This window comes from Seriola lalandi, unplaced genomic scaffold, assembly GCF_002814215.2.
Source record: "Seriola lalandi dorsalis isolate HSWRI2012SDOR001 ecotype SW California unplaced genomic scaffold, Sedor1 jcf7180002053930, whole genome shotgun sequence".
NCBI lineage: Eukaryota > Metazoa > Chordata > Actinopteri > Carangiformes > Carangidae > Seriola > Seriola lalandi.
In genome coordinates this window covers 545,810-566,672 of record NW_019524483.1, presented here as the reverse complement: position 1 = coordinate 566,672, position 20,863 = coordinate 545,810, and the positions used below count along the sequence as shown (strand labels likewise).

At 44.1% G+C, this 20,863-nt stretch overlaps 2 protein-coding genes across 6 annotated transcripts; both read left to right on the top strand.

Annotated features, from left to right (window-relative positions):
• Positions 1–118: 118 nt before the first annotated feature.
• fdps (farnesyl diphosphate synthase (farnesyl pyrophosphate synthetase, dimethylallyltranstransferase, geranyltranstransferase)) lies at positions 119–4,073 on the top strand. 2 transcript variants are annotated; one of them, XM_023402330.2, is made up of 10 exons: positions 119–274; positions 727–879; positions 972–1,112; positions 1,733–1,813; positions 1,955–2,077; positions 2,149–2,237; positions 2,335–2,407; positions 2,605–2,682; positions 2,783–2,917; positions 3,318–4,073. In XM_023402330.2, the coding sequence occupies exons 1-10, from the start codon at positions 272–274 to the stop codon at positions 3,516–3,518; spliced, it is 1,077 nt and encodes a 358-aa protein (XP_023258098.1). In that variant the 5' UTR covers positions 119–271; the 3' UTR covers positions 3,519–4,073. The 2 variants fall into 2 exon arrangements, with proteins under 2 accessions (XP_023258098.1, XP_023258097.1); XM_023402329.2 differs by lacking the exon at positions 119–274 and having other exon boundaries at positions 288–879.
• A 754-nt stretch (positions 4,074–4,827) lies between these two features.
• Positions 4,828–20,277, top strand: rusc1 (RUN and SH3 domain containing 1). Of its 4 annotated transcripts, XM_023402370.1 has the most exons (13): positions 4,828–4,901; positions 6,547–9,914; positions 12,148–13,047; positions 14,128–14,250; positions 14,343–14,419; positions 14,676–14,693; positions 15,058–15,232; positions 15,569–15,674; positions 15,818–15,864; positions 15,940–16,442; positions 16,537–16,781; positions 16,996–17,163; positions 17,546–20,277. In XM_023402370.1, exons 2-13 carry the CDS (start codon positions 6,674–6,676, stop codon positions 17,709–17,711), a joined length of 5,769 nt encoding a protein of 1,922 aa, XP_023258138.1. In that variant the 5' UTR covers positions 4,828–4,901; positions 6,547–6,673; the 3' UTR covers positions 17,712–20,277. The 4 variants fall into 4 exon arrangements, with proteins under 4 accessions (XP_023258138.1, XP_023258141.1, XP_023258139.1 ...); XM_023402373.1 differs by lacking the exon at positions 12,148–13,047; XM_023402371.1 differs by lacking the exon at positions 14,676–14,693.
• Positions 20,278–20,863: the final 586 nt, after the last annotated feature.

The window sequence follows — 20,863 nt, the reverse complement described above, 5'->3', positions numbered from 1 at the left end:
GGTTCGATACTAGTAGCCAATGAAAACGTTCAATGTCAAATGGAGCCTTCGAAGTCCACGCCCATATGCACTACTCGCAAGGGGTTTTGGGAAACCTAGTTCTGCTGCGTTGTAATAAAACGGACGGTAGCGGGACAGCGAACTACGATCTACACATCCTGGTTTTAAGAGACGTTCACAGGCTTCAGTAGGACAGCAAGACTAAGAAACAGAAGATAAGCTTTTCTGCTGTATTATACTGAACAGTTTGGGATAACTGGATTTTATCATTATGGTATGTAAAGGCATGTGTACCAACAGAAATTACGTTGATTCGGTATGCTAAAGCTAACTTAGTTAACTGACAGGATGCAGGAGGACAATGTAGACTAATGTCAGCTAACGCTTCTTGTCCTGACAACGGAACTTGCTAGCTAATAATAGTAATTCTCTTCACCTAATCCTTGTTCTTGCTTACTGCTCTCAGGACATGACACCATGGAGCTAACTAGACTAGCCTGGCAGTTTTCCTCACCCGGAACAACAATTTTCTAACGCTATGTCATTTCTTGAGTAGTTGGTACAGTCTGAGAGACCACAGCTTGTTTATCGTTGGTCAGGACACTTGGCGGGTCGGGAATGAGACGTTTGCTCAGCTTGGTCAGTAATACCACTAAAGTGTGGTTGGCGGTGTCCCCGCTTAAATTAAAAAGCACGCCTCTTCTGTTGTGCACCTCGTCTTTCCAGGGAGACAGCACTTGCAATGGGACGCACACCAAAAAAGCGTTGCTGTCAGACTCTCAGCTGTTTGAAGCCCAGTTTCAGGAGCTGGTGACAGAGCTCACAGAAAGGGACCTCGCCGATCCTGTGCTGGCAGACGCTCTCAACAGGTTGAGAGAGGTATGTATGTTGTCTTGTCCCATGCCGAGTATTGTCTGACAAGTGCTGAACTGCTGTTTCACGTAAGTTCTCTCTGTACCCTTTGCTCATAGGTTTTGGTGTACAATGCCCCTGGAGGAAAGAGGAACCGAGGCCTGTCTGTGATTGGCTCACTTAGGGAGCTTCTCCCACCCTCTCAGCTCACCCAGGACATTGTACAGCGGGCTCTGTTGGTTGGCTGGTGCATTGAGTTGGTATGTATGCAGTATGATATGATATGGCATGTTAAAGGGAAATATATAAGTTACAATGTCACATTGCTCCATAGATGTGCACTGTTGTCTAAAAGCTATTAGTGACATGTTCCTTCACACGCACATTCACCTTCCACATGCATTGTCCTGGTGCAGTAAATACACACTAATGCACCAAGTCCTTTCAAGTCACATTTTTTTACCTGTTCACATTTGACAAAAACTAAGCTGCCTACCCGTTTAATGTTACTATGCCCCTTTTAAACATGTACCTATATATTTATTACCCCATTTTAAAGATTTACGTTATTTGTAACGACGAATGCTGAACAGAGTAGAGCGAGTGTTTGTTATACTTCAAACCAGTTAATTAACACAATCAGCAAATTAATCCATACCTGTTATCTTAACCTTATTGATTTGATAAGATTTTTTTCAGACTCTAGCCTTATAGATTCATGTATTTGTTTTGTTTTGTTTTTTTCATGTGCAACCCAAAGTGTTGCTGAAACTTAATCTCTTAAGCACAGAGTCAGACTGGCTGTTGTAATGACCATTTGCATGTGGTTTGACATCCTCTAAGTCATTTAGTGTTATAACTGTGTCCCCGTTTCTTGCAGCTTCAGGCATTTTTCCTCGTGGCAGATGATATCATGGATGCATCTGTGACTCGGAGAGGACAGCCCTGCTGGTACAAGAAGGTGAGAGTTGATGTATTCCAGATACACAGAGACTAAAATGGCTTTTTTTTGTAGTGTGGTAATTATTGTGTGGTATTTTTCACTATGAATGTTGTCAGTTGGCTCAGTTTCTCACGTCAATCCTGCGTGCTTATTTTTAAGGATGGAATCGGTCTGGAGGCCATCAATGATTCATTTCTCTTAGAAGCGTCAATCTACAGACTACTACGCAGACATTGCAGGGACCAGCCGTACTACGTTCACCTACTGGAGCTGTTTACTGAGGTACTATACGTACTGATTGATTACACACCCACACTAACACAGGATTCTGACTGCATTTCTGTGTGCTTCAGACATCTTTCCAGACAGAGCTTGGCCAAGCTCTGGACCTCATGACAGCCCCCCCAGGACAGATTGACCTCAACAGGTTCACAATGGAGAGGTAATGAAGTGAAATCTGTTAAGTTTGCAGAGAAGAACATTGCGAATATTGTTTACCGCAGCAAATGAATCTAATGGTTTCTCTTCTGTTCTTTCAGGTACAAAGCTATTGTAAAATACAAGACTGCCTTCTACTCTTTTTACCTCCCAGTGGCAGCTGCAATGTACATGGTGAGTGTGTTTATACTGCAAACACATGAGAGGAAAAAAACTCATGGACATGATGGTGATGACACTGAAGTGTGGTAGTGAATTAAAAGTTACAGAACGGGCTTTGAAAAAAGGTTGGAAAATGACCAGACGAAACGAGAGACAGAAACAGAAAATGTCATACACTTTCTCCTAACTATTTTACTATACCTTTGTAGGCAGGGATCAACAGTGAAGAAGAACACAATAATGCCAAACACATCTTGCTCGAGATGGGAGAGTTTTTCCAAATACAGGTAATTACTTTCACGCATCATCCCTCTTTCACGTTACATATTGGGTAATATGCTGCAGAATGTACCGAGTTAATAACCATCCCATGTATGTCATTTACAGGATGACTACCTTGACTGTTATGGTGACCCTGCTGTGACAGGAAAGATTGGTACAGACATCCAGGACAACAAATGCAGCTGGCTGGTAGTGACAGCCATGGAAATCATGACTCCAGAACAGAGAGCAGAGCTGGAGGTGGGACTAACAACCCTTTCGATTTAAACACTTAAAGATATGCTTTGATATTATGTGGCTGAGTTGTATGCAAAGATTCTGTGGCTCAAATATATTCAGATAAACTAAAGAAGTACAGTAAACTGTATGGCAGCTGATGATATTCAATCACTTGTCCAGATATACAAACAATACAAACAAAAATGCATTCAAATCTCTGCAGCGATAGAAACTTTTGTCATCAATTATTGTCTGAAATAAATGATTACGATCAAAACTGATTATTCGCTGAGACCAGGGTGCCCTTGTTTTTATCCTTTGACTCCTCCGTGTTTATGATGGCTACCCTCTGAAAGAGAGATAGTACACTCACTCGCTAGCATGTTAGCAGAAGTTGACTTCATTTTCATCTCCTCCTCAGGCATGTTACGGGCGCCACGATGAAGCCAAGGTAGAAAAGGTCAAAGCGCTGTACAACACCCTGCAAATGCCAACACTGTACCACAAATATGAAGATGAGAGCTACCAGCGGCTACAGAAACTCATCGCCTGTCACGCTCAAAACCTTCCTCACTTAGTCTTCCTCAACTTTGCCAAGAAAATCTACAAGAGGAACAAGTGAGAAGGAATGATGAATGATTGGAAGTTATACAAACAGTGTCAGGTGCATCAGCCTGGTTCACTTTTGACTCTTATCATGATGCACAAATGAACACCTCTCGAAATAAAGAGAGTCGGCCAGGGGCTCTGACCCAAACAGGACTGTGACATTTCAAAGTCCTGCCGGCAGTTTCTTAGCTTTTCAGTGATTTGTAGATATTTGGATGTGGATGTCTTCAAACAGCTTGTCTCTTAAGTTCTATTTATTGAAGCCAGTGCATAATGTACAGTGTAACCAGTCATTTATACAAAGATGACTCCGGGCGTTTTCATGTTTATTTGCCTTGGGAAATGTTTGGCCAGATGAAGATACACATTAAATAATATAGCGAAATGGTTTAGTGATGGAAGAATAGATTTATTAACTGATAATAAACTAAAAGGGATAGTACAGATATGACAGGAGATGTATCCTGACTACGGACAGAGGTTCAAGCCTGATCAGCTGTGTTAATTCCATTTATTTTTATATTGCTCCTGGATGTTATTGCTTTTAATAAAAAATATATGTCCAGTATTTTTCTGTCTTTTTCATCTTATTGTGCATGAGTGTGTGTGTGTGTGTTAGCTAAAATGTAAGCTAAAGAGTTAAAATTAGCTAAAATGTTTGCATAATTAATCAATTAGATAAAATAAAAGAAAATACTGCAACAATTTTGAGAACTGATGAATAATTTCAGTCCTTTCTTAAACAAAACTGCAATTAGTTCTCTGCTTTAGGATTCTCAAATGTGATGATTTGATTCTTTTAATTTGTCATATGTGAGAGTAAATTGAATATGTTTGGGATTTGGACTTTAAGTCAGATAAAAGAAGCTATATTAAGATATTATCTTGGGCTCTAGGAAATCATAATGGGTATTCTGGCTATTTTCTGATTGACTAAATTCATCAATTTATTAAGAAAGTAATTTTAAGATTAATGACTGATTAATATAAATGGTAACAGCAGCCCTAGCTGGCTATAGGTGAAGTTTGCATGTTAGGTAATTTCCTTAAAGACAGATTAATGAATGCATGAGTGAATTGCTAATGGGATGATTTAAGACAAATTAAAGGAAATTAGGTTCTCCCTGTTAACACTTGGGCTCAAAAAATTAATTTTGGAAAGGAGGTTAAGCTGAAAATGACTTAAGATAAATTGAATGTGATGATAAGGCAAGTAAGGGGTGTGGTTTGGTTGGCATGGGGGGTGAGGGGTGGGAACGTTGGTTTGTTGGATGCTCGCGAGAAGACGGATGCTGAGGCTGTAAACGTCGGAGAGCCTCACATTCACACGGAGGACTGGGATGCGAGAGAGCCCGACGAGATGGAGACCTTCATCCATCTTTACCTGAACCTGATCGTGAGTCGAGTGCCATTTTATTTCACTGCTGTGTATTTATTGTATGTTTTTAAATGAGCCTGCGCGGTCGGGTTCGGCTCAGCAAAACCTCCTGTTCCCACACAGAGGCTGCGTAGATCTGGAAACGTGCAATTCTGCTCTTAACTGATATTTCTGTAACCCTTTAAACGCGTGAATGTGTTACATGTTATGCATTTTGATGGGAAGTCTGAATATTATGTGTAACATTTGAGTTATAATATGGGTGGATGGGCCTGTATATCAGGGCGATGCGGTTGGAGGTACCCCCTCCTCCCCCTCCTCCTCCTCCTCGCCCTCCTCCTACCCTCCCTGTCTCCATCAGCTCTGTGGGATCAATAAATGCAGGGGTAAATACTGTGCTCAGGACGGGTTAAATTACATATGATGATATGATGTTTTTTTTGTTTTATTTCAAGGCTGTCTTGTCTTTAATAGCCATTCAGACGAAGGCCCAATGTAAGCAATCACTTGAGTGATTTGTATTCCTCAGTGATGTGAAGGGCACTGTGGAGGAATATATGAGCAATAGCCTTTGGTAGATGGGCTTTAAAAGAGGCAGACTTGGAGTTGGTCAGTGCCGCTGTCTGATTATTTCATGCTCCAGTTAGATTTGCCTTATGTTCAGTCATTGCTCTAGGTATGGTGTTTTTTTGTTTTTTTTATAAAAAGCAAAACGTCATTTCTTTTTGATCTAGATCTTGCTGCCTCTTGTCTGCTTGTCAGGACGGACATGGCACAGATGGAGACAGCTTGACTACTGTAAACTCATGAATATCAGAGCTCAGTGAAGCTGAACAGAACAGATGAAGACGATGAGTGACATTTATTAGGCTACAAACAAGCTGACGATTATTATCATGGGGGACCATTTCATGTGATATGTATGTGTGTGGGTGTTTGACTTTGAATAGATACTGTATATAACACCTGGAAACCAAGAAGCACAACAAGGTGGACACATACATTGAAAAAAAAAATTGAAGCTGCACTTCTCTTATGTACATACAAGTATTTATTTACTGAACTATTGCAAAACCAAATTACTGTAGCATCTCAATGCTGTCCCCAAAATGGTGCTTCAAAAATTTGAATTTAATTACACATATTTTTATCATTATCATTAAATGTCTTGTTATGTGCATGCAACAGTCCAAAATCCAAAGATACTCAGTTTACTTTGATAAAATGCCATGAAAACAATTCACAATTGAGAAGCTGGAACCAGCGAACATTTGGTATTTTTGCAACTTTTAGCAATTAATTGATTATCAGAATAGTTGTTGGTTAATTTTCTGTTGATTTATTAATTGACTAATCATTTCAGGTCTAATTACTTTCCTTGAGTGGTGATGCCTGAAGATGTGTTTTTTTTTGTTTTTTTTACAGGAATGTGTTTGAGACAGTGTGTGCGTTCGCATCACCGCTGTGTCCTCCCAGGACTTGGGCCGTGATAATTATAAAACGGAAAGCCTAAAGCAATTGGGTTTTAATGAATTGTCCTGACGATGGATTTTTAACTTCAAAGACTTAGCCTAATATGAAAACATCGTAGAGCAAGAAAATGGTCTTTGATGAGCAGAGGTTGCTCATAGTCGTTCACTGTGTGTCTCCTTTGATGTTACAGGATCTTGGGAGTGAAGCCAAGATGTGACCGTCACGGCGCGTCATTGTTTGGATCCCTCCAGCCTTTACAACACTTGTTTCTATAGCAACAGATATATCACAGTATCCTAAAAAGTCCCATTTCCACAATGCAGTCCTCTAGCAGCTCCTCTCAGCCTCCAAAGCCGCGGCGCTTTGACGTCAGCAGAAGGACCAATACCTTAGCTGCACCAAAGTCTCATGGCCCTGGTTTTCAGAGGGAGGATAAAAACATGAACACAATCACCACATCCTCCCCACGCCGGCCTACTAAAGGCCCCGCTGCACCCACCAGGACCAGGGTGGGAGTGCAGCCTCGAGCTCCAGTAAACCAGTCCAGGTTTTCCTCTCAGAAACAGGGTACCACCATCTCCAAACTAGCTAAACCCAAACCCAAGAATGCTCGTGCATCTGCAGCAACCAAAATTGCACCTGCAGCTGCTCCGCCTCCTCCGCTTCCATCCGTTCTCCCTCTTGACCCGAATTGCAACGAGCCGAGCCTCCCGTGTCTGTGCTGCGATGGCCGCTCCCCACAGGACAACAACAGTATGTTCAACCATAACCACAATAACAACAACACCATCTCTCTCAGACAGCAGCTACAGCTTCCTCCTCCTCCGGCCCCGTTACCCCAGGGGAAGGATGGGACGGGGGCCAAGGAGCAACGTCAACCTCCATCACAAGTGCAGGCCCAGCTGGAGCCCTCTGCCTGCCCTGCTGCCAGTCTGGAAAATGAAGACAAACATGCAGGTGAAAGCGAGGACCTGGACAACAAGAAAAATGTAAAAGTAGAAGAAGAAGACGACGAAGAAGAGAGCAGTGGGGATATTGATATCGATGATGATGAAGAGGAGGCTGACAATGATGACGACGACGATGATGATGACACTCTGGTGCCCTCATGCTGTGACTGCCCCCCCTCCCTCCTGGAGTTCTCACTCTCCTCTTCTACCTCCTCATCCTCCACTTCCATCAGCTCCTGCTCTGATCTGGAGTCTGACTGTGCAGATCAATCCGCCTCCATCTGCTCTTCTCATGACCAAGAAAATCTCTCCGTCGCTATGTCCCCCAAAGACCATTCTCTTCCTCAAGCCTCCGAATGCCAGCCTCCTGCGCGCTCACCCCCATCCCTTCCTCTTAGTCGCAATCCCTTCACCTTAGCATCACATTCCCCGATTCCCCCTTGCTCCCCAGATGAGGGCTATCCCTCGGCCCTGGACTCCCCTTCTCCTGATTATTTAGGAGTCAAAGGGGATTCTGAGGTCACCAAACTAGGTTTGCTCGACTTTCTAGAATCAGTAGGGGAGTTTGGGAAAATGGAGCGCTTCAGCCAGGTGATCCAAGTGGCTCGTTGGGATCTGGAGGGGGAACAGCACTGGGATGTTCTAAGGGATCGGTTAGATCACCTGGATCGCTTGGAGAAAGTCAACCGAGAGGTAAAACTGGCCTACATCGCCAAACTCCATGAGAAGGGATTTGACCTCGGAGACCTGGAGGAACAGGACCTCTCGGATGTCATGGATGAAATGGGCAACATCGACATTCCCTGGAAATTGTATAAAAACCGCGGGGGAACAATGGGAGACTCTCAGGAGTTTTCAGATGCTGGGGTCGACCTCACTGCTCCATCAGACTGCGATGATCCCCTCGTTCCAGATTCCCTCACCCCTTCCCCCGTCGAGCCGCCACCTAGACCCCCGAAGCCTCCAGCGCGTCACGCCAGCGTGAGCTCTTACCTCCACACCTACATCAATATCAGCAGGGAGACCACTTCCATGGCTGTCTCCACGTCTCCTACACTGTCTACTTTCTCCCCTAACTCATCATCCCCCACGTTCACCACTTTTAGGTGCGAGAAACCCCTACCTCCATCTCCACCATCAGTTCCTCCTCTCCCTGCCTCTAAACCGGTACCTTATCTCACCCTCTATACCACTCCTTCTCCACCTCCAGCTATCCCAACCCCAACTCCTCCCATCCCTCCCCCTCGGAAGCGCCACCTTGCCAGGAAGGAGGCACAGCGGCTTGCTGCTCTTCAAGTCGAACAGGAAAAGACCCCGCTGTCGCTACCACCTCCTACCACGCGGCCACCACCTCTTCCTCCTCCACCTGTTATCTCTATCTCCACATCCCCCCCTGCCATACCACCTCCACCTGCCCTGCCTCCTCCCCCCTCCTTCCATGCCCTGGATGTAGAGATTCGGAAGTTATTGATGCTTGCAGGATTGACCCAAGCTGAGCTCCTCAAACTCAGCCCAGAGCTTGGTGTCTGTGTCGGAGGGTTAGAGGATGAGGGAGATGGAGATAATCGTCTTCCATCTAGATCTGTGGAGTCACATGAGTTCAGACTACAAGACAGGGAGGAGGAGAAGGAATTTGATGCTGAATTCGTGGCTAGAGGTGGATGCAGCAGCAGAGGAAAGTTGGATGGAGATCATAGAGTAGATATCGCTGAAGAAGGCAAAAAGAGAGAGGAGAGCAAAGACACACAAAGGACCACCTCCTTCACAGAGATGGCAAGAAGAAGGAAGAGGAACGCTGGTGTGACTTCCGACCATTACTACAGCACTGGTCTTAGCAATACACAAGAGACTAAAGCACAGAGCATGAGCTTTGAGACTTTCCATTATCCTCCTGAGTTACCAGATTCACCTCCCCCTCCTCCTCCTCCTCGCCCCTTACCACCAATCCCCCCGTCTTTGCCACCCCTCAAAGTCAGCACTCTCCCTGCCAACTCTGCACAACCTGAGCGATTTGATTGGCTTATAGCGTTCACACCTGATTGTGACGCCCCGCCACAGCCTCTGGCCCTGGAAATGAGAAGATCTCACATGGAAACCCAAAGGAAGCCCAGTTCGTCAGGGTCATCTCCAGGGTCAGCGCCAAAAGTCACAACTTTCAAAGAGCTGCGTTTCCGCAACAAGAGCACTTGCCCCCAAACAAAGGTGATCACTGACCCAGACCCTGACCCCACAGTCATCACTCCAGATGCAGATATACTGTACAACCTGAAGTGGAGGAGAGAGAAGGCAGGCACCGATGGCAACCAGTGGGAATACACCTCTCAGGCTCAGGCCCTGTTCATGCAGCCGCCGCCGGCTCTCACCTCAATGGCTGCTCTGAAGGAAATGCTCAAGAGAGCTGACGAGGAGGGCGGTCAACCGGAGCTGTGCCCATCACAGAAGATTGGCTGCTCAGTCAGTGACAGCAGCCTGTGGACCATGGGCAGAGAGTGGGAGGGTGAGGAAGTTAAGAGGGAGGAAAAGGAAAGGAAGGAAGAAGAAAAAGAGGAGGAGGTGGAGGTGAGAGGACGTGCCGATGGAGGAAGGACTTTTCAATCAAGAACTACAGGTGAGTATGAATTCCATGATAATGCTAATAATGATAAAGATCTTCGTTCGTGTATGTGCATTTTTGTGTGTGTGTGTGAAAGAAAATAAATACATCAGAGTAACTTAGTGTAACTCAGTGGACGACATGACCAACCTGAGATGGGCAGATGATGAGAAACAGATGGAGAAAGACAGTCAGCGTGTTCACTTTCTCAGTGGTGCACAAATAACATGCTTGGACAGAACAGTAGAAGGAAATAAAAACCAAGGGAGATTAAAATGTAGACTCATTTATGGACATGATAAATGGAATGAGAGCAAAGAGACGGAGGACGAGCATGAGTCACAGAAAAGGATTATGCGTGATGATGTGATGGATAAATGATGACGAGGGATAAACAGAGGGTGATTTCAGACGGAGGAGGCAAGTAAGACAATAGAGGCTGGAGAAGAAGAAGTATGAACAAGAGGGAGAGATGGAGGGATAAAGACAGGGAGTGGGGTGGAGGTAATATGAGGAGAAAGGGGAGGTTGGAAACTTTCCAGCCAGTATTTCCTGTACTGGTTATCAGAGTGTGATGTCACCACTGCCTTATTCAATTATTCATCCACTCTTCAGACCAAGGGGAGGGGGATAATGGAGGCCCCGCTGAGCTCACTACCTTTCTCTTTCTCCTTTCTCCCTCCAACTCTCAGCTCACATCTCTCTCTCGTTTTATCTTTCTGTCTGTAAAATTCTATTCCCAATCTTTTTCCCCTTTGCAGTAGTTTTAAATCCCATCAGCTTTGGATGTTTACATGCTTTTCTCTTGCTGTCTATCCTGTCTCCTCACCATCCCCCCACCTGCTCCCCAGAGTGGCACAGATAGCTCAGATCAAGTTACCCATCTCAGGCAGTGCTGCAGTAGGCCACATAGAAATTAAGGATTAGATTGGCAAAGTCTAGCTACAGTAGGCTGTAGGTTCATTTTAAAAATCAGCTTTTAATGTTATTAGTGCAACAATTTCTGTGACATTTATGTCATTACTTTATTGTCATTATTTCACAAATTTACCTGTGTATTCTAATGATCAGATTAATGACAGTTATGTGCTGTGGAAGTTTCCCCCAAATCACTGCAATGAGGTGTGGTGGCCATGGCATCAGTAGGTGTGTACACCTTTAAGAGCCAGAGGGGTGGATCTTAGTACATGGACCAATGGCTGAGAGCCAGTGTAGGGGAAAAATAGGAAGTATCATGTGTTGGTTACAGTTCAAAGACAGCCCAAGTCTAACCAAGGTATGGTTGCTTTCTAGCTCATTTTATAGCCCACAACTTAGCAGTCTGTCACAGGTAATTGAGTGTAATGAAAACTGTGTTGCCATAGTCTCTGAAGCAGAGACAGAGACAGTCACAGTGATTGAGCAGGAACGGGCAGAACTCTGTTATCTGTTGACTGACTCAGCATTACACTGTATGCTGTACCGGTGGAGAGGGGAGGGGTAGCGGGGAAGGAGCTAGAGAGAGATAGAAAACAAAGGCAGAGAACAGGAAGCGAGAGAGAAGGTGATCCAGAGGTGATGATGGCATGCACTGCAGTAAAGTATGAAACATTTAGCGTAAGGATTGGCACCCACTGTGGTGTCTTATACTTGATATTCATAATTGCATGTTATGTTATGAAATAGAAAGTGAAACCAGATGCCTTAAACAAAACCCGGATTGTTAACCTATGATAACCGTTGGATTAATAGTGGCATTTCCATTATGGTGAATGAGTGTTTCTTCTATTTCTACTATGCAGCTGTGAGACTGCTCATGAGTTATTCTTGCAGTAGTATCATTTCCTGTTGTGTCAAACCCTTCTAAGCGAAAGTCTGTCGTTATTGCTCTTCATAAATCAGCTCCATTGACTCTCATACACTGTCAATTTGTAACTGTCAATCAACTATTTTACCTGTCAAGATACTGCATTACTGCATGATGTTACATGATGATGATTTCTGCTGGAATACATTCATGAATGTGCATTTTTCTCTCGACTGACACTAACATTTTCTGCATCTCTCTCTCCTTCCCATTTCTTTGCCACATTTTTTATTACTTTACTCTTCTTTATTTTCCTCACCTTTCCATCCCATTCTGTTGTTTCCATTGTTTGTCCATGGTTCCGCTTCGCTCCCTCATATTACTCTGCTTGTGCGCCTGCCCTCTCCATTTGGACTGCTGCACCTTACAATTTTTGGCCTTTTGACCCTTCCCTATAAGCAGTTTCCTCCCCCCCACTCTCCCTCGCCCAGTCCTCCCAACCCTACTTCCTCCACACTGCCCTCCCTTCCTTTCGCAGAGGCTACTGTAACTCCCAACCCTTTGCAGATCCAAGGCCCCACAACCATGTAGGCAGGGAGTCTACAGACAAACACTGCAGCACACAGTGGACCCCTGCTGCCAGCTCAGCTTGTATCCACAGAGATGATTCCAGCATTGATTTAAGCTCTGGGTTTAACTGCGATTCCCTGGCTGATCTCAGTGTAGACTCTCCTCGTGATTATGGGAATATCTCTAAGCAAAACACACTCTCGGCATACCAATCTATCAGCGATTCCAAAACTAACGACAGGGAGTTTGTGTCTGACTCCATTTGTAAGTTTGACTCTCTCTACTGCAGTGACTCAGAGAAGAAGCATGACACAGACATTAAGTCAGATACACCTGTTAGTGGCACCACTGAGGCACCAGGTTGCACCACTCCATATAAGAACATAGATGTCATGATGACACATTCAAACAGCATCAGTGCTAAGGATTCCCTGTATTCAGAAAAGTGCACACACTCAAACACTGACCACAACAGCAACAAGGTCAGGACATCCAAAGAACTTCCTCCTCTCCCCACTTATTACCTGTACCACCCTAAGAACTGCCCTCTGCACAGGGGTGCCCCTCCACGCCTCTCCCCTATCGGAGCCCTCTCCCCTCCCCACCGCCCCGGAGTGCCCCCCTCAGGCGCAGCAGGCTCCTGCCTCAGCTCCCCGCTTTTCCCCCGCTCGCACACCTTGCCTGCCCTTGCTGCTCCCCTCTACTATCCAAACCTCTACCCTCCTATACCGCCCAGGGCGCCCCCCCTACCCCCAAAACTCAACCAGGCTCCTCCGCAGTCACGCGTGGCGAGTAAGATTTCTCTCTCTCTTCTCCCTCCCTACATCTTACACTCTATCTCTTTGTCTGACATCTAGCTTGCATGCGTGTCTGTCTGTCTCTTTTACTGTCTGTTTCTGTCTTTGTTCTCTGCTCTGGATGTGGTTGCCCTCACACTTTTGTCACTTTTTCAACCTGGGGGATTTGCAGATTTGAAAGAACTGGGTAACTCTAGCTGCTTTATGTATCAGAAGCCTGCTCCCTGCAGGTCATCTGATACGTCTTATCTACACTGTCCTTTCAAATTTGCAAAAGGCCTTCAGAAGGGTAACAGCTGTTCTTGTTAGAGGTTGTCTAGAGTCACACTCATCACTCTCTCTTTGTCCACTTTCTCCGCTATCTGTCTGTCCTTGTGTCCGTCTCGTCTTGTCTGTCTCCATGTTGTTGTTGCACGCTGTGTGTGAAATTGACACATACATTTCATGCAAAGCACAACCCAAGTAGCTGGTTGGTGGTGTTGTAGTGTAAAAAAAAAAAGAAAATTGAGGCCCATCGCATCTTGTTCATTATATGAATGTTTGCATCTATGTAACTGGTTTATATAACGCCATTTATATAAACATGAGTATGTATACAACACCCACCCTTTGCACATGTGTTATTGTATCTGAACTGATTCTTGTGGTAGCTCAGTTGTTTCCCTTCTTGCTCAGCAGTTCTTCCTATGTATGCTTACGCTTATACTAAGTATGTGTGAGTGTTAGTGTGAGTGTATCTGTGGGAGTGGAGGTTAATGCATGGGATCCTGATGCAGACCCTGATGCAGACAAGAAGTTGTCTTCACAGATCCAGATGTTGAACGCTCACCACAGTGAAACAGTATTTGCAGAATGTGTTCACACACTGTTTGTTGTCAGTCGTACCATCTGCTTCTATCTGCCTTTATCCAATGCTTCTCCACTGCTTAATTGCTCTTACTAATAACATTGATATTTCAGTTACGGCATTTCTGTCTGTGGTGATTCATTTTGCTTCTGTTGAAATTGTTTGTTTGTTTTTTTTTTTTATAAACATTTGTACACTTAGTAATTGCGCTTTCACTGTCGCTGTCAGCTGTTCGCAGTGTCTCATTCGCTGGCTCCGTACAGAGGGGAGAGACGTCCTGGATGGGCGAAGATGTGAAGTTTCCAATGAGAGGTCTCGGCCTGTCCTCTCTGTGTCTGCAGGAGAAGAAAGGTGTGGGTTGTCCCCTGCCCAGCTGTGCATCGTTGTCTTAGACTCAACCAATGCTTTCTGTGTTTAACTGTAGACCATTGTTCTTCTTCCAGCTCTGGTCAGTGCGGTCAGTGTGGCGGTGGAAGCCATTTTGGCCCAGTTCAGCTCTTCTCGGACTGTAGTTCAGAAGGTCAGTCACCGTTGAATTTCCATCATTATGGATATTTCTTTTCTGTTTGAATGACTAAATTTTGTTGTTTTTGTTTGTTTCATGTTAAGAAGTTCTTCGTCCCAACAGATATTGTCATTCTTAATTACATATTATCAATGTCTTTATATCTAGAAAAAATGTCATGTTGTGATAAATGTCTTGTTTATCTCTGAAAATGATTTCCCTCCCTTTCTTCTTGTTCTGACTCCACATGTTTTGTTCCGTCTCTCTTCAGTCTCTCTCAGTTAACAAGGTACTAGAATATCTTTAGATAACCCAGTCTCGTAGATGCAATAATTTCTTTGTAAACTAACTCCAAACTCCCGTCCCAAATCACCTCTCATCACATCATACCAACCCTCATCGCCCCGTTTCTCTCAACCCCTATGTATGTGTCCCATTTTCCTTCCCTCCCTGTCTTGAGACATCCTTTCTGATCTCTTCCCCTGTCTCTTCGTATCACTGCACATCTTTTTCCTCACCCTGTCCCATTTCACCCCCACCATGCGTTCCACCCATGCTCCTCATTCCTCTCCTCTCCTCTCCTCCCCTCTCCTCTCCTCCCTTCTCCTCTCCTCTCCTCTCCTCTCCTCTCCTCTCCTCTCCTCTCCTCTCAGGCCTTATCAGGAGACAGCACTATAAATCCATCTCTGGGCCGTCTGGTGCTGCAGTGCCTCTGCCCCGCCCTGCACAGCTTGCTGACCGATGGCTTAAAACCCCACCAGAGTGACCTGATTGCAGGCAGGAGGCCAAACTCTGCCTGGGGCCTGGTCCAGGCCTCCACCAAGCCAGGTAGCATAGCAAGGATCATAGAAAAATGAACTTATTTAGACTTGGATAAGATTAAGATTTGGATGTTAGGACGTCATTTCTGTGGGTTTTATTTCCCGGTAGATGATAATAAACTCATGACTTTGTCTGTTTGTCCACACATCACTCAATACTTAGATTTTAGTGTCTAAAATGCTGAATAAAGTGAACAGCAGGATGCAGATATTGATTTGCCTGTGAGTGCCAAGCATCATTGCAATTTTTCACTAAACTCTATAAGTTCCTCCGTTGAGTCCTTTCTCTGTCTGCACCTCTTCATATGTATTTTCTCCTCTTCCTCTCAACACATTTTTCAAGGTCCTAGAACGCAAGCCTTGTTCAACCTACAAGCTCGAGTCGGGGAGCTTCCCCAGCTCAGACAGAGCAAACACAGGTTCAATGCGTTCCTCCTTGGCCTACTGAAGTAAGTATTCCTCTCTAGTCTCCACTGGTAGCACAAATCAATAATTAAAAAATACAATGTAATTTTTCCACTCTATTTTGAATTCACTGCAGATTTCCTCTTTGTATTCTCAGTTTTCTTCTTCTCTCTATTTTTTCTTCCAGTACCAAATCTCTTGACTTCTGGCTGTCTCACCTTCAGTCCTGCAGTGGTAAGTTTCCTTCATGTCCATGTGGTGACTGTTTTGAACGTGAATTTGAGCAACAGTGATTTCTTCTTCTCTCAGATGTGTTGGAGACATACCACCGTCCCACCTCCTTTATGCGTCTGTCCCTGACCACCTGCCAGCCTCTGTTCGAGGAGCTGCTGCTCGTGTTGCAGCCTCTCAGCCTGTTGACCTTCAACCTCGACCTGCTTTTCCAGCACCACCATTTGGAGCCAGACAGTCACAGCCCAGAGATCCCCAGTCCGCCCTGTCAGGATGCAGGGTTCCAGAAGTCCACAAAGGGGTCCCAATCCAAAATCACAGGCAGCAGATATATGGAAAGCCTCTCAGAATTAGACTTTGGAAGCCCGGAACGTCAGGCAGCTAAAGAAAAACCCTCAACATTGGCTGATCCAAAGAACAGAGGATCAGGGGAGTCGACACATCTCGGTGCTGCTCCCATAAAGGCTTCGGTCTCTCTCGGTCAGACAAGTCCTCAGCTGTTGTGGGTGCAGGAGAAGGAAATTGGAGAGTTACCTCCTCCTGATGTTGAGGAGGACAGCCTTGCTCAGCAGGCAGGACAGGTAGCCACTTCAGTGTGACTGTTTCAGTATTTGTAATCATTTATGATTGTGTGATCCTGCAGGGCTGACATGTGGTTCTTTTTTTAAATCATAGGTGATCCAACAGGGGTGGGGGGCGGTGATGCGCTGGGGAGGTCGATTTAGCCAGAACCTGGTTGAGCTGAGCCTGTCTGCAGGGATGAAGGAGGAAATGAAAATAGATTTGCCGGACCTCCAGACCCAGACAGGAAGTGACTACACTCCGGTTAGCAGTGGTGGTCAGATTCCCTGGGGTTTTGGTCGGCTGTTTGGAGCCTCTAAAAGCCCCAACAGCCCAACAGGTCACACACCGCCAACCAGGTTAGTCAATGAATGTGTAGCATGCTGACCTGCTGTGATATACAGTACAATACAGCAGCTGATTTCAACGATTAGTATACGTTCAGCCAAATAATGAATAAATTAAATCAGCTACTGCTGATTGAAACATGAAACTATTCAACCTCACAAATAACCTGCATGGATAGTCTGTTTTTGATTTCCCCGCTTTTTTTCATATTCTATCCCCCTCCAGGCGTCCCTCTCAGTGGTTGGCTCCTGGTGTTACAGCACTGACCAGAATGGTGAGCAGCAGCTCCACCCCGATGATGAGGAGGGCCGCGGAGCCTCAGGGAGAAAGTGAGCCAGAGTCAGACAAAGAGGTCGACACACTGGAGATGAAGGACAAACCCCGACCACTCAGGTACAGGAGAAATGAAACGATGGAGATATGAAGGATGGATTTTTGCATTTTTATTGGCTGAGACAGAATGAAATTGGCCGGGAAGGAATAGATCATGCCTGGTCTGCCCATCATGCCTTCTTATTTCTAGTTGTGGCATGATTTGTCCATTTTAAAATGACTTCTTTGTCACATCAGGAGCACCAGTTGGTATAAGGGACACTAGAGACTGGTTATCATTTTTGCCTTTGAAAGACTATAATTGGTGACTCACCAGTCTGATTTTGAGTGATCCTGCACTGTGACTCATACAAGATTGGGTTACATCATAAGCTGAAAAAAAAATAGTTGGTGTATAATGTAGACCATTTTGTCTGAGAGAGTCTCTGCTGTCTGTTCTCAGGTCAGTACGAACGCTGTGCGACCACACAGGGGCGGGTTCAGAGCTCAGCTTCTGCAAAGGCGAGGAACTCGTGGTGTTAGGAGGCGTCGACCAAGACTGGATTCGCTGTCGTCAGGGAGACAAAGAGGGGCTGGTACCTATTGGCTACACGTCCCTCATCATATGACTTCGGCACCACAACTGCTGCACTCAATCAATAAAAAAAATAAAATAAAAATATATATATATTTTAGGCGAGTATTGAGAGGTGATGGTGAGGCACCTCTACTCTGAAAGGGATATTTCACACTTGCTTGGTTAGAGTTTGAGTTGAGTTCAAACGCCATCTGTTATGCTTTACGTTCATCAGGAGCAGTCTGCAGCCCTCTCCCTTTATGAACATATGGGAGTCCCCCCCCCCTATCACAATCCATCCAGTCTGGTAGCATTCAACTAATGGATTTTTTAGCAGCAGGAATGCAGCAGATGGTGTGAAATAATGACTCAAGTCAAATTTAGACCATTTCACACTGGAAGATCTTTGATCTCAGAGTGAAGTATCCCTTTAAATGCCCCTTTCTCAGTTTCGGCCTTCCTCGCCTTCAGCCACTGATCTGAGAAAAAATGATCACAGGGGAAATTCTGTGCAATCAACCACTAGCAGATTCAAGTGGTGTCAGATCAGCGGCTGCCTGTCGTGAGGAGGCGACACTCGACAGCCTGGTAGTAACCGCGTAAATATCTCTTTTCGTCAGCCGCAGAGAGTCGTGGTTCGCAGGCTGTCGAGGGGAGAGAGCATGTCAGAGTACTGGGCCGTAGCTCCTGTTGCATACTGCGTAGTAATGTAGTGAATTGTAGCTGTGTAGATCTGTGTTCTATTGCCCTTTCACCCCTCTTGACTTCTCACCTTTATCGCCTGGTTCATGTGTGTTTTGACATGTTTCTGCTACTATATTTGACTGTATAAATATACATAAAAAAAAGAATATATATATATATATAAATATATATAGATACATAAATTGAGATTGTTATTACCAAGATAGATAGAAAAGATAGATGAGCAAGAGAAAGCAGGTAGTGAAACACAAGCAGCAGCTTAATACTGTGGCCACATAGAAGAAGTGGATGATTAATAATGAATGGATTAATTCTTTGTCTTCACATCTGCAACTTTCCACACACATTAAGTGGTTGTCATACATGCAAAAAGAAAGGTGTATGTGTTTGTTTTAAGTATGAAATCCAATATCTTCCCTCTTGTGTGCTTTATGTATTGCCATTACCTTGACATCATATTCATCAAATAATTAGACATAGTGTTATTCATACCGTTAAACACTGTATGCATTGCAATGTGCCATGAATGCTTCGAATTAATGCCAGAAAATATCTTTCTGTCCCGACACAGTTTTAGAGGATAGTATCAGACAACAGCAATCTGTAGCTAAGCTCTCCACTCGTCCAAAACCTCACAGGGCCAACGTGGGTCACAAAACTATGCTCAGCTCTTGTTCAACACTATCTGAACTTAAAATTATATAAGAAAATCCATGATGTATGTAATTCATAACTGCTACTGTAAAGTCTGTAGGTTTGGTGGCTGGTCTTCACCTTGTACCTCAGCTTTTGTATTTAACTTTTACCCCTTCCTGCCATGTTTGCTGATCATAATCATTGGTATTAATGATAGTGGTAGTAGAAGTGGTAGTGGTGGAAGTGATATGTTGATTCTAATGTTGCTCATATGAAATATGTTGCTTTGTGTCATAGATTTATTAGTTATTCTCTAGATTCTGTATTTATGACTATGCATATGGATAAATGTACAACTAAAATCCTTTTTTGTTTGTTTTACAAAGCCATGATTATAATTTAATGTTCTCATGCAAGGTGCCACCTTAAGTCCTAAAGTAATATCTTAAATAGTTAAAAGTGAAAATAAGAGTCTGGTTAAAAAAAAAAAAAAAAAAAAGACCTGACACTAAAGAGCCTCCATTGAATTCAGCAGGAATGTTTCAGTGCTATCGATCAGGGAAAGCTCAGTCCTTAAAAGGTTCCTCATGTTATTGTGTCAATGCCATGTAGCATGAGATTACTGTCACTATGGCAACAGTCGAGTAGCATTATGTTAAACCAGTGCTCATAACTTGTAACTTGTGATCAGAATAAAATGCCATCAAATGGATAATACCTAGGTGTTTACAAGAAATAACGTCTAGATAAAGATAGTATATGAGTTGACACATTAAGTTGTGTTAATGCTTTTTTTCTGTTTGTTTGTGTATATTCTTTTTTTCAAAAGTGAGATTATACTCTAAATGCGTTTGTTTGAAAGCTGTTAATTTATTGGATGTACTATTTATTGATCTTGAGGTTTTTTGAAAGGAATAGCTCTCTATTTGACCCATCGGGTGTCTCTATCTATCTGGGTTCTTTGTGTGTGAGTGAGAAAGTGTGTATGTGCGTGCACATGGCAGCATATGAGACAGTGAAAGCAGCGAAGAGTGTGAGCACATCTGTGTGTCTGCACATCCTGCACTTTCACTTATGTGTGCATGTGTGTGTTTAACAATGGGTCCTGTACCTCCCTCTCCTCCTCTCTTTCTCTCACTGGTGTCATGTAGCCTGTAGACATCCCCCTGTGTCCTACTATTGCATTTAGTTGAGTGCCCCTCTAGTGTCAGTCACTGTCCACCTCCTGCATGTGCTTGTTTGTAAATACACCAAATAAAATGATCAGTATAAACCAATCTTGCTCAGCTGTTTGAGTCATATTTTTGCAATATAGCTCCTGTAAAATAAACAAAAAAAAGCCTTAATCAGGAGTTAATATGATATGCCACTGTAAAAAAAAAAAAAAGAAAGAAAAGAAGAAAAAGTATGAGACAACTCAAAATGTTCAACATAAAATGACATGTCCTGTATTTGTTGTTGACTGAAATGTGACAGGAAGCTACCTGCATGTGTCAGATTGCAAAGGAAGTGAAGGCTCTTGATTGAGCTCTCTGCAAAACACTTAATACCGAACTAAACACTCTGTCCCTTTTGAGCTCGAGCTAGGGGAATATTTCAGGAGACTCCTCTCACTTCTTTGCTCAGATCAAAAGATCCAAGGATGCCCTTGGATTATTGTGAAGGACAGGAAGAGGAGAAATCTCCTCAATCTCCGGAGTGAGCTGCAGCCCTCCCCCATCTTGTAACCGTGTTTCTTTGATAGTGTCCTCCATTGTGGGTCATTATGGAGGACAACACAGTGTGAGATATACAATCTAACACCACTAGATAGCACTGTTAGCTCAAGCTGATTAACGTCACTGCAGTACTCCCTAAAAAACA